Source organism: Gobio gobio, assembly GCF_949357685.1.
Source record: "Gobio gobio genome assembly, chromosome: 10".
Classification (NCBI taxonomy): domain Eukaryota; kingdom Metazoa; phylum Chordata; class Actinopteri; order Cypriniformes; family Gobionidae; genus Gobio; species Gobio gobio.
In genome coordinates this window covers 47,848,568-47,862,160 of record NC_137116.1, presented here as the reverse complement: position 1 = coordinate 47,862,160, position 13,593 = coordinate 47,848,568, and the positions used below count along the sequence as shown (strand labels likewise).

The window sequence follows — 13,593 nt, the reverse complement described above, 5'->3', positions numbered from 1 at the left end:
GCTTTGGTAGCTTGTCTATATTGTCTGAGTTTCCAGAGTTGTACCTCCACCAGATCTTTGATGGAATCACGTCCTCATGTTTTGCTATCAAAGACATGCAACGTTCAACTTGTATGAAGTTCTGCTGGTCGAACAGGAACAAACTCAATTGTGTTTGCAATAACTGAAGTTGTATTATATATATTTTGCATATATATTATGATATCATTGTATTCATTGCTTTGTTAAATACACACAGTATTACTGTGTTCTTACTGTATTATGTTAGCCTAGAAATCTAGACGCACCCTAGCGGCAGCAAATGTAATTTGCAGCCAGGGTCATCTAGCAACTCTCCGTTGGCTTGCGAGCTTGAAAAACCAAACTCTGGTCAGGCCAATCACATCGTGTATAGAGTCGGTGGGCGGGCTTAACATAATGGCGGCAGAGTTGCGGCGGTTCCGCGTGCTACTCGTAAACAAAGAAGCTGGCGAACAGCGCTCTTTCGAATCGACTTTGGCCGCAACTCTGGAAGACTTGGAGTTCAGCTTTTCTTTGACAAAAGAACAAAGAACGGCACTGAAGTCATTCTTACGAAAGGAAGATGTGTTCGGAGGTTTGCCGACCGTATATGGCGAAAGTTTAATCTATCAACTAGCTGCGCTTCACCTTCTTCTTCGCTCTGGTTGGTTGTAGCGCTATCCTATTGCGTGCAGAGGGAATTTGAAAGACAACCGTTTATCCCGCCCCTCGGATTGAGCCCTGCCAATGGTGAGTTCCCAGACCCAACATCTTGATGTGGGTCTGGCTTGTCAGGCTAGTATTATGTTTAATAAAGTATCTATCTCTTCAGTTAAAACCAAAGAGTTTTTCGTGCCCCAAGAGCAATAAAAACACACAGGAAAAAAACCTGACTGAGGTTATTGTAATTCATGCATGAAAGGTTTTTTTTTATAACCCTCGGTCAGCCCAAGATTCTTTTAAAGATTTGGTTTTTAAAATAATGCAGCGTTAACAGTTTTTTGGTCCTAAAAACAGCTGCATTTAAAGTGACAAGTGACAAATTCAGTATTACTATTGAAAAGGAATGACAGAATTAGAAATTCCTAAAAGTGGGGGACATTAGTTCACTAAGCCTCAGTTTTAAGCAGCTTATAATGATGTCCAGTGAAGGATCTGCTGTCGAAGTGAACCATACCACTGCTAGTGCTGAGAGACAGACCCCGCAGAGAATCCAGAAGGCCAGTTAACTTGGACCACGTCGATGTTTAAGAAGGGAAATGCAAACAATTCGCATCATCCTAAGGGCAATTAGGATGTGTTTGTGGCAGTGAGGTGAGCCAAGCATAAGGGACTAATGGTTCGAGGCTCTGGTTAAAATGACAGCGCAGTGGGGAGGTGAGGCTCTCCATAAGCACAAAGGCTTTTAGGTATGACAGCGCCATTACCCGCGTGTGTGTGTTTGTCGAGATTCTGTAGATGGATGTGTTTTCTCATTCACATTAGCTCTCGCCATCTTCTCTCCTACCATCTAAAATGCAAGTCATTTGTTTTTGCCTTTTCTGACTGATTGCCTCAGTTATTCCAAATGACTGGCCTGAAAAATACATGCTGCTTTTCACACTTCCTGAACGATAGCTTGAGCCATTCTGTATTTTAGCCCCCTCACACTGTGTTGTGTGTGGACAGCTCAGACATTGTTTGGAAACACTGCGTTACAGGCTTAACAGACTCTGAATTAGAGTATTTTGGTGAACAGCAGAAAAATATGTTGATGCTTATCGCCTTGAGACTATGATGAGAGGATTAAAAATGCATTGTTTTTTTTAATAGCATTTCAAAATGACTTCTGCTGCTTTTCAATATAAGCACTTAATAAGACACCGGAAAGCAATTTTTATATCGAACGCTTTATTAGAAGCAAGTTCCTGAACACAAAGCATGAATATAATAAAACATTACAGGTCAATTGCTTTATATTTAAGCAATTTTCGAGCATTTAGGTTTGAACAAACAACTAAAGATGAATATCTACACAATTAAAGAATTCATAAAAGTAATCACTTTATCAGAACGAGTACCGCTGAGTGAAATACAATTTCTGTACTTATAATAGGCAACTCCAAAAGCAAGGCAAAGAAAGTAGTTGGTATTCAACAAAGCACTGAAAAAGCAATAAATGTAGCCGGTGGGATAATTTACAGTTGATGTTTTCTCTGTGCAATATCTCACAAGTGAGAATTAATACTGAAGACTTATTCACCGTCGTTGAGTCCTATCATCACATACAAACTTAGACAACAAATATCTGGTGTATTGCTGTAGGCTGATATGAAAATGTAATTTGCAAGTGGACTGTGGTTCACAACGAACCGCATCCCTGTGTGTTTAGTAATCCCTGACTCCGTGAGGCTTTCTGTCCCCTTTCACCTTCCCATTTCCAGTATTGTTTCCTTGATAACTGGTGGATGTTCCATCGGAAGTGCTGAAAGACATAAAGGATGTTTATAAGAGGAGTTTTGTCAGAATCAGATGTTCCTTGTTTCTAGACCATGGGTTCTCAACTCTGGCCCTCGAGGTCCTGCATTCAAATTGTATTGAAATACACCTGAACAAGTGGTAACACTTTATTTCGATAGTCCACTTTAGACAGTCACCTTGCAACTACATGTCAATTACAATTACCAGTCATTAGTATCAGTATTAGTAGACTGTCTGTTCAACTCCTTCCCCACCAATGTCAGCCTTTTTTGTTAATTTTTTTTTTTTTACACACAATTTCCATGGCCCCTAAAATATTTTGTTGTATGAACATCTGAACTTACTTATCTTTTATTTTACTTTTATATAAACGTTTATTCTAGCTTTATCCTTTTTTATCAACACTTAAATGTGGGTAAGTGTCTTAAAAAAAAAAGAAAAGAAAATCACATTGTTGTCAAAGACTACTTCCGGATCGGATCAAAACGATGATCAAAACATAGAAGTACACAGTCTTATACCCCCTCCTGGGTTTGACATTATATTCGGTAACATTAAACAGTTTGGATTTATATGCTTGAGTGTTTAATGATCGCGTTAGCTTACATGTGCATAAGCAATACTTCTATCGCTTGTTTCTGCTTCTCTGCTTGTTTTTTGGACCCAGAGATTCTGTACTTTTTCAGAAGTCGTGAAACAGTGCCCCCTACAACATAACAGTGAAAACATTGCCAAAAAATTCTGTCAATGGCAGAGAAACTTTGTATCATAAATCAAGCATTCTGCATTATTTCAGACAGGCCCCGTAGTCAAGCTCTACTATCAGCTAATGCGACTCGTATGCACTCAATTGGCAACTCTCAAACAGAGCGCCTGACTTAAAGGGGGGTTGAAATGCTGTTTCATGCATACTGAGCTTTTTACACTGTTAAAGACCTGGATTCTCTAAACATGGACAAAGTAAAAAAAAAAAAAAGTTGGACGTTTTATGGAGAATTTCTGTGCCAAAAATACTCCTCCTGGTTTCTCATAACACGCCAGGCCATTAACACGCTCTGCTCGGCTTTAGAGAAGTCATCGGCTGCGTGCTGCAGTAACAGGACTTCACGAAATCAACAATGTCACCAAAGATGTGTGTTTTTGGTTGTCAGGGCAAGACAACCCTGCACAGCTTCCCAAAGAACCCAGCGTTAATGGGACAGTGGATGGAGTTTGAATTTCGGCGACAATGGTTTATAAACAAGGTACAGTTCAACTCCGAATTTGTAGTTCGTCTAATGCTGAAAGATGGAGCGGTCCCAGCGATTAAGGTTCACGGTCGTGCGTTGGAAGCAGGCGGTGAGTAAAACTGCTTCAAATGTCTTTGTGTTGTTAGCTATCGACTCGTTCATTCAAATGCACTACTATTCCATTGTTTTTCTATGTAAACACGCACTAGTCTGACGTGCAAAACCGTTCCGTTTGCTACTGCTAACTTTATCCATTGTCCATAAACCAAATGATGTCCTCATAAACCATGAGTAAACACACACAAATGTTGTAAAACTCGCATGACAAGCCTCTAAGCAAATATAAGTTACATTTACAGTACATACCATTGAGACGTCCTGCTGCAGTCGTCGTTGCTGCTTCTCCTGTTCAATTTCAGCCTCTAGATCTGATTCTAGATCATATATGTATGGCTAAATCTGATTGATCTCAATGGTTTATTTAGGATAACGATTTTCCACGTTTAAGGATGTCACAGCTATCAGACGCTCTCAACGCAATAGCTGCGCACGCTTGTCATTCTTTAGCTCCGCCCACACAATACGCCCCAGCCACTCTGTTTTTTTCCGGAAAGACTCGATACAACCTATCTTTCTTTTATAAATATAATAAAACTAAAGACTTTTCGGAGATATGAAGGATGCAATACTACTCTATAGGTACTGAAGATTGACAAGAGATTGCATGAAACTGAGTGTTTCACCCCCCCTTTAAGCGTAGCTTCAGTTCAGTCTGCCTGCTTGGCTGCTTCCACTGCACGCTGCTTTGCAACCCACCTCCACCCCAGCTCCTCCTTAAACTGTGTTTTAACTTAATGTCATTCTGTTATCATTGATGCATGCTCTGTTCTCATTGGGGATTTACACTGCCCTCCCAGTTTAAAAAGGTTGTCCCCAGAATCTGCTGCTGTTCCCAGTCTTGGCTTTTCATGGAGCTCATGAAAAGGATGGGGAATTTAGAACACAGCCATATCGCAAATGCAAATTTAGCAAAATATGGCAATAAAAAGTTGACTAAAAGTTTGTCTATGGTGTTTTTGACTTAAGTGGACCTGACTGAAATGACAGAAAATTATTTAAATGTCAGGGAAAGAGTTTAATATCTGCAAACGCTTTATTCTGATGCTCTATTTTTGATATTATATTAGCTTTGCGAGTACATGTCAACTTATTCTACGGTCCCACTTTATATTAGGTGGCCTTAACTACTACTAACATCATACATGTGTTCATATTTTATCGCAAAACATTTTGCTGATATTGAGGTGGGATACGGGTAAAGTTAGGGACAGTTGTGGTGGTATGGGTAAGTTTAAGGGTATAGGGTTAGGTGTAAGGGAAGTGACAACAGTGTAATTATAAATGTAATTACAGATGTAATTACATGCAGGTATTTTTTAAAATGTAAGTACAATGTAAAAACATGTATGTGCATTGTATAAGTGCATTGTATCAAATTATTAATTTAAATGTAAGTACCTAGTAGTTAAGGCCACCTAATATCAAGTGGGTCCTATTCTACTAAATCTTACCCTAATTTAATAGTGTCCTACTCTAATGATATTTAGCTGTTAGCTGACATGTGGTTGCAAAGTTACTTATAGTTAGTTAGTAGAATGTCTAAGACTATTAAAATAATCAAGGTTTTCAGAAAGCTTACAGGAAGGCGAGTTTGATCTAAACTATGCAGGAAAGTGGATATGACATAAAGCATATGACAGTATTTGTAGTAAGAGACAATCATTTCATCCATACGTGGTGAAGGAGTGCACATGGTGAATGTATAATCTATGTTTTAAAATGTATTCCCAAGTGAATTCCATTTATATGATAATTTAAAGCAGGAACCCCTGGTTGTTCGTGAGGGAACTGCAGGGGGTTTGTGAGATGAAAAGCTAATAATTAATTCATAAAAATGTACAAATAAAATATTATTTTTAAAAGAAAACTGAAGTAGGAGAATTTTCAGATGCGAAACAGTTTCGTTGCTCTCATAAGAGATAACATGAATACTTAATGGAAACATTAGTGGTATTAGACAATTGAAGCTATTTTAAAAGGAGCTGATCAAATGGACTCATTTAAGTAATAAAAAAGGTAAAGAAATTGGCTTAGCTTATGCAAAGAGAGTCTTATAGTAGGACTGAAGTAAAAACTACAATCTTATTTATTATGGAAAACAAAGAAAAGATTAGTCACCTGTTAATGTGTCCTGTGTGCTTGCTTTCATCTATCAGGTTGTTCAGTTTGTAGTAATCCAGGAACGTCCGAGCCACGTTTCTACCCAGCTTCATGTCTGTGAGAGGAAATTAAGGGGCCTTCCAGAACACTAGATACCACTGACAGATCTATAAAACTACATAAGTTGAGTAGAAAAAAACGAAATATAATGTGACCTTCACACACATAGATATTGGTCTTTTGACTGTTTTATAGTCGTTGGTAAAAACCGTGCTGGCATTTTAGAATCAAATACCTTGAGTCCACTCCAGCAGCCTGTCTCTGTATTCCTAAAGAGACAGTCGACAATAAAGCAATATTGGAATGCCTCCTAGGCCCCGGCACGGTTAGAACGTCAGATCCCTTGGAAACCTTTAAATCTCTGTTCTGACGTGCCACTTTTAATTGAAAAATAAATAAATAAATAAGAGCTCGATTTTCTCCCATCTCGCACCAACGCGACCATTTGCAGTAAATAACTGGCCAATACCCAGCAGAGCAATGCGGAGAGTAAATAAGCGGGACAGGCGAGCCAGCGCTCAGCTCCTCGTGAGGATAAATCAAACGCCTCTCAGTCAAGTCAGCCAAAAGGGAAGAAAAAAAATGCATCTCATTCCTGCAGTTACTTACAGCCAGAGCTTTATTTAAATTCATGCATCTACTCCACAACCCCCCCACAAGCCTTTTTTTTCCACCGTGCCCACGTTACAGAGCACATCAATTACCAAAAGCACTGCATCAAAGAGCTGTGAGGGCACTTACAATGCAGCTGAAAGAGTGGGAGCCGTTTAACTCCAACAACCACAAGCCAGGCGAACGTTAAACGGAAATCATTTTCTTTTAACCTAAAGGAATAGTTCATCCACAAATGAAAATTCTGTCATCATTTACTCACCATTCGTGTCGTTCCAAAACAAGACTTCCTTTCTTCCGTGGAATACAAAAGAAGTTACAAAGAATGCATTGGCCATTTTTTCCGTGTAATGTGGACTGGAGCTTTCATAAAAGTAGTTCACATGACTCCTCTGATGCCATAAAAGAACAGCAACTTGGCCACAAACAGGAGACAGACTGAAGCAAACATTTTTGTTTTTTGGCAATACATGAAAAAAGATGATGTCCAATTAAACAAATCATTGTTTGAGGAGGACCTTGTTCACTAAAGTGTTCTGAATGATTCGTTTGGACTGATGAGGTTCTCGAGTTCTCTCTGAGATCCGGTCATAGTGGTTAACATCTCATTGAAGATTATCAGTGTATAATGCTCTTCACAATGCAGTTGATTTGCTTTTGCTTTTTTTTTTAAGCTTGAAAGCTCCAAGCCTCTGTAACCCCTGCCGTTTGAACCCAGGTCCACCGGCATAGGAGTCGGACGCTCTAACAAGGAGGCTAAAGGATGCAATGGCATCAGTCCTGGCGTCAGTCACTAGAGCATCTCTTGAGATCAGAGGAGTGAGGTTTACTCGCACGGTACCTACTAGCTGGCCTCCGTTGCACTCACCCCCCTAAACCTCACTCCCATCCGGGTCACGACACCAATGTAACCCCTCTTGGTCGAACCACCCGCTCCAAGCGAGACTCGAACCCGGGTCTGCCGGCATGAGGGTCGGACGCTCTAACAAGGAGGCTAAAGGCTGCAACCCCTAGCATCAGTCACTAGAGAATCTCTTGAGATCAGAGGAGTGAGGTTTACCCGCACAGCAACTACTAACTGGCCTCCGTTACACTCACCCCCCTAAACCTCACTCCCATCCGGGTCACGGCATCAATGTAACCCCTCCTGTTCGAACCACCCGCTCCGAGTGGGACTCGAACCCAGGTCCACCGGCATGAGAGTTGGACGCTCGAACAAGGAGGCTATAGGCAGTTTACTCACACAGCACCTCCATTTCATTTTATTTTAAATATCTATATTTGTGTTGCACAGAAGAAAGTAAGCCTTGAAACAACATGAGTAAATGATGACAGGAGTTTCATTTTATAGGCCTTTAAACTATACATTCCAAGATTTCAAATAAAAGCATGATCCTGTGATATAGATCATACGGTCTATGTGTTTGATGGATCTCTGTGTTGTAGGACACTGACTCAGAATGGATGTTCCATCATGATCCTTCTAAGGAAGGTTTTCTCCAGCCGTGTGTTGTGGTTAACCGGCTGCTCTTTTGGGGCTGGACACTGTTGATGAATGAACACGGAGGTGTTATTTTTCACCTTTGGCTGTCAGCCTTTTACCGATGTTCTGCGATGACATGTCTGACTGTCAGGGCTGTTGGAGTGAAAGAAGAAAAACAAGGTGCAAAGCGATTCAGTCGTTTTTTATTTTTATTTTTCCAATTTCTTCCAACAGTCAAAAATCTCCCTGGCCACATAAATCCCGAGGCCATGGCTGGAATCCTATTATCCAAAGCTGTTAACTCATAAACAATCCCTCTTTGATGGGAATGCACCAACCAAAGGACCTTCTGTCATGTCTTGTGTATGTAAATGAAACGCACATATTCACACCCTAAATGACAATTCAATCCATATTCGACTCTGATTTACATATGCACTATACTGGGTTATTCATAACCGCATCAATCGACAAATATAATATGAACATTTGTCAGTGAAATAAACAGGCGCTCAACATGACCTTGATTAGCAGAGGTCAAAGCGTCTGTGTATAAACCTTCCCATTTGTGCTCTCGGATCCAGCCGTTTGCTCATCACCCCCCTGCTCTCTGTGGCCTTGACAGCCACTGCAGTGTACGGAGTCATTCTGGGTTCCATCCCTCACCCAGCGGGCTGATGGGAACTCTCTCTATGACTCCAGCCCCTGTCTTCACACCCCATCTGGCCAGGGCTGCGAACACTGCAGCCTTCCAAAAAACAACAGCTATTTTTGGATGCAGGGCAGGGAAGATGGCACGGTTCACTTTGAAAGGATGGCACAGAAGACATGGCATGACATGGCATTTCTGTTGTGTTTCTAAAGTGCACCGTATTGATTAAGAAATAGCGTAAAAAATCACAAAGAAAATGTCTAGTTCAGTGATGCTCAACTGGTTTGGCCTTTTATGGGAAATGTTGAAATATTAAAATGTATAAAAAAAACAAAACAAACAATAATAATTTTAAATAACATAAAATAATTCAAATAGTAATTATGAGAAAATGTAAAAAAATTTAAAGTATGTTGCAATATGAGAAATATAATAATAAATATTAACAATTAAGATAATACTCAGTTAAATTAAAGTCGTTTGTTTTAAAATAACAATACAATAATATTATGACGCAAAGTAAATAAATAAATTAATACTACTAAAGATAATATTATGAGTTCATTGTTAAAAAGTATTATTAAAAGTTAGCCTGGGAAAACCCAGACAACTTCCGGCAAATGGTCTGGTTTTAACCAGGCTAATTAAAAGTGATATTTGTTTTAAAATAATAATAAAATAACTAAATAATCCAAATAATATTAAAGAAAAAAAAAAGAAAAATGTTGAGATATTAAAATAATAATAATAACAAAGATAATATTATAAGAAATTAAAAGTGGTTTGCTTTATAATTATAATAATTACATAACCTTAAATAACCCAAATAATATTATGAAAAAATGAAATATTTTTTTAAAATTTAGAAAATGATAATAATTCATTATTTGGAAAATACTGTGCAAAATGAAAAAAAAAAACATTGAAATATTAATATAATAACAAAGATAATATCATGAGAAATTAAAAGTTGTCTGTTAATTCAGAATAATAATAATATAAATGATAGTAATAATAATAATAATTACATAACCTTAAATAACCTAAATAATATTATTATGAGAAAATGAAAGAAAAATGTTGAAATATAGAAAATTATAATAATTAATTAAGAAAATACTGTGCAAAATGAAAGAAAAACGTTGAAATATTAAAATAATAATAATAACAAAGATAATATTATGAGACATTAAAAGTTGTCTGTTAATTAATAATAATAATAATAATAATAATAATAATTAATAATAATAATTTAAAATTATAACAGCATTGTTTTAGAACTTATCAGAGCAGACCAGCAACCCATTTTTGGTTTACGACCCAAGTCTGGCAGAAGTTTTAAACATTACGCCAAAGCCTCCTCAAATCTCTCTCACCCTTGACATCTTTGCTTTGACCTCGTAAAAAGTTTCATGCTTCCTCTCTATAAACAGAAACTCTTCCAGCCAGCGTGCGCGTGCGCGTGTGTGTGTGTGTGTGTGTGCGGCCGTGGAGCCCTGACAGAAATAACCAGAGACCCTGCCGTGTGCAGATGGCCTCTCCACTTGTGATGTCACATCATACCCATTTATAACAGGAAATATGTGATGGAAGGTCTGATGAGGAAGAGGAGAAGACTTCATCAGCATCACAGCTGTGAGCGGGACTCTCCTGCGCTCTGATTGGCTGTTGGCCACGGCCCAGCAGCAACCAGAATGCCTCGAACAACCTGGAAGCAGGGGGAAATGCGAGGGACTGCCAGAACGTGGGATGTGGCCTGCGGAGGGCTGGAATTTTCCAAAAAAAATCACCACTCCACCTGGACGGCAGACGAGAGCTGTTGCATAATAATGAGACATGAAGGTTAGGCATCCTGTGTGGTGAAGTGGTCACGATTGCAAAACAGAAGCCAGACCGCAACATCACGAGGCAGAATTACGCTTCACCATTAATCACTGATGTGAGAGGAATTCTAATACATGTTTAGAAGTAAACAGTTAAACATCATGAAAATAACCAGGCATTACTTGCGTTGTCAAGAAAACGAGCACATTTGACTATTTCATCTAATTATTATTATTGATGTCAGGGTTTTTAAGAGGTTAAAAGCAGTTCTGTTAAAAAAGCTGAAAGAGAAAATCTCATCCAACGTGGAAAGTATTTGGGACGTGTAATGCAATCAAGAGCGCTGGATCCTGCACAAACAACCAGCTGATGGTACAAGCTGTTTTAGTGCACTCAATCAGCGGTTCTTCTGCATATTCACCTTTTGTTCACCTTCGTGTCTGCTTTAGCCTACATTTCACGTAATATTTTATATCTGGGAGTGGCATACAGCTATAAAAAATATGCTAGAAACATTTGATACCATAAATAAGATTTGATAACATCTGTTTTTGTCATCTGCATGATTAAATATAAAGCAGTTTTTTTGTATCTTTTATAAAAATCATACTATACGCATGGACAGAAATACAACAGTTTAAAAGGCTCTAAAGTCTAAAATCTCAGCAGGGCTCTTCACACCATGTTACAAACGGCTGGCGGTTTCAGTTAGCATATTAATATGCCCAGATTTTTCCCAGATATGTCTTCATACTGTGCAACATATTGTGCAATTTTGAAGTGTGTTATTCAAGTAAAGCTGATTAAATGAAGTCTCCTGTTCCAACGAGATTAGTTTCTCTCACGATTTCAGCGTTTAGAAATTGCAGCATGACATTATCAATTATCAAGCAACTTTTCAAACGCTCTTCCTAAAGTCACCCGAAAAGTACTTATAGATTGAGCTACAGAGCCTTCGGTTTCCCGTGGGCTTAAATGGGTTGAGCAGTCCGTGTCATTGGCGCGTGTAAGGTTTTTAATGTCATCGCCAAACGCTCGGATGTTTGGATCGATTGTCGTCTTTGTTGCGACTCAAGGACGGGTCTCCAAGGGCCTGATGAGATGAGACGGAGATGGACGTTTCCATGGCCTGACAAATCATTTGTTTACCGGATTGTGTATCTGCACGCAAACGCTCTCACACAGACAAATGGACAATGATGGCCCAATGACAAGGAACAAGGCACCCTGGTCTGGAGCCGGCCGTGTGTTAACAAGCAGACAAATTAGGGACAAGAGTGGCATCAATACAGTGGAGTGACAGGCCTGTCACCAGGGTGTCACAAAGTGCCAATTAACAATGCTAATTAAAACGGTAAACAAGAGCACATAAAGCACGCAGGCATTGTCTCCCCGCTGCTCAAACTCCCAGTAAGGACCTTTTGTCCGGCCTCTGTAGGGCGAGATTGAAGTTAACTGCCGTAGAGGACAAACTCGGGCTTTGGAATTCCATTTGCCAGGAAATGCTTCTTAAGTGCTTTGACGCTTCAAGTGCATCTATGTATTTAATCATCAACGTGTCACACACGCACACACATGCATCTAGACAGTCTGTACCATACGCGATGTAACTTGGCAGACCGCACGCTGCCATTTTCCCATCAGAGACGGCCCTGTTGTAGTGTTAATAGGAAGGAGATGACCATGGGCAGTGGCGCTAAAGGGCTGAGATAAGCACTCTGGTATGAAGTATTGGCTTTAAGAGCGATGCAGAGGTTCAGTGGCTGGATTGGCCACAGGCCGGATCCGTCTGCACCCACACAATCAAATCCATTTCATGCCATAAAGCTCTCAAAGACCAGAACACTGCCGTATCTGATGACCTCTCAAGACAATCTACTCCACAGATAGAGAGCGAGAGAGAAACATATCCATTCCTTCATGACCATTAGAAGTTTCTTAACTCACACCGGAAAACACTGAATCCATCTAAGCCCATCTAAACCCATCTAAACCATCAGCCAAAAAGTATGAAATAATGATCCGACTGAAAACAGACAACTGATGACGATCCAAAAATGAGATTTCTGTCATTGTTTACTCTCACTCATGTTGTTGTTCCAAAACCTGTATGACTTTCTTTCATACAATGAAAGTCAATGGGATCCAAAAAGTATTGTGTCTGTATGGACAAATAAGACATATTTTCAAGATTTATGTTCCAGAGAAGAAAATCAGTCAGACAGGTTTGGAACAACATGAGTAAACAATGACTAGATTTTGTCATCACTTGTCTGTTTTCAGTCAGATCATTGTTTTATACTTTTTGGCTGATGGTTTAGATGATGAGTAAATGATGAGAGTTTTATTTTTGGGTGAACTGTCCGTTTGAGTGTTCATAATAGTAAGTAATTAAAATCTTAATTTATCACTGCTGCAGACATGCTACACATAAAAATTAGGAACAGTTAATGAGGCGTTAAGAGCATTGCAGTGAGAAAGCAACTTTGAAAGTAGTTTGTGAAGCTATTAGCTAAAGTCATTTAAATAGTCACTCTTTTTAAAATAAAGTCACACTACAAGATAACAAAAAGTAGCAAAGGCTTGAAATACTGTTATTTGGTATTCAGTAAAAGCCCTTTGCTTTTTACCGCACTGCCAATCAGGCTATTGTTCGCCTGATCTCATGTCAGTCATTGGCAGTTAACTTGAGGATCAACAGGCTACGACTGATGTTTAAGGCAGCTGCATCCACTGAGCTGCCTGATCTGACATTGTGCTGGATCGCGTTATATGTGCGGCCCATTCTCAAGACAGCGCTGCAACATTTAAGCTTGCTGGTTCCAAACCAAAGCGTCTGACATTGAAGGGCGGTGCTTGATTGAGTGGGACTTTTATAGCTTAGCCCAGGGATAACAGCTCTCTCAGTAGCCGTCTGTAGCCTAAAGGACAAAAGAAAATGGCACAGTCGCCATAACACGGCGCGGTTTTTCTCTCTCACGCTCCTTCTCTCTCCCTTCATTGATGGTGAGAAGTAGAAGACTTGTTAACCTGTCAGACGGTAAAGGGCAGAG

General features: G+C 39.4%; 1 protein-coding gene across 2 annotated transcripts in view; it reads right to left on the bottom strand.

Annotated features, from left to right (window-relative positions):
- Positions 1-1,869: 1,869 nt before the first annotated feature.
- agbl4 (AGBL carboxypeptidase 4) overlaps positions 1,870-13,593 on the bottom strand; it is a 498,974-nt gene continuing 487,250 nt past the window's right edge. Inside the window, exons 12-13 of one of the 2 annotated variants that reach the window (XM_079826732.1) lie at positions 5,928-6,024; positions 1,870-2,464 (exon numbers count right to left, since the gene is read on the bottom strand). In XM_079826732.1, coding sequence (XP_079682858.1) covers positions 2,368-2,464; positions 5,928-6,024 — 194 coding nt within the window. In that variant the 3' untranslated portion in view covers positions 1,870-2,367. The remainder of the gene's footprint in view (positions 2,465-5,927; positions 6,025-13,593) is intronic. The other variant, XM_079826733.1, reaches the window with a different exon arrangement.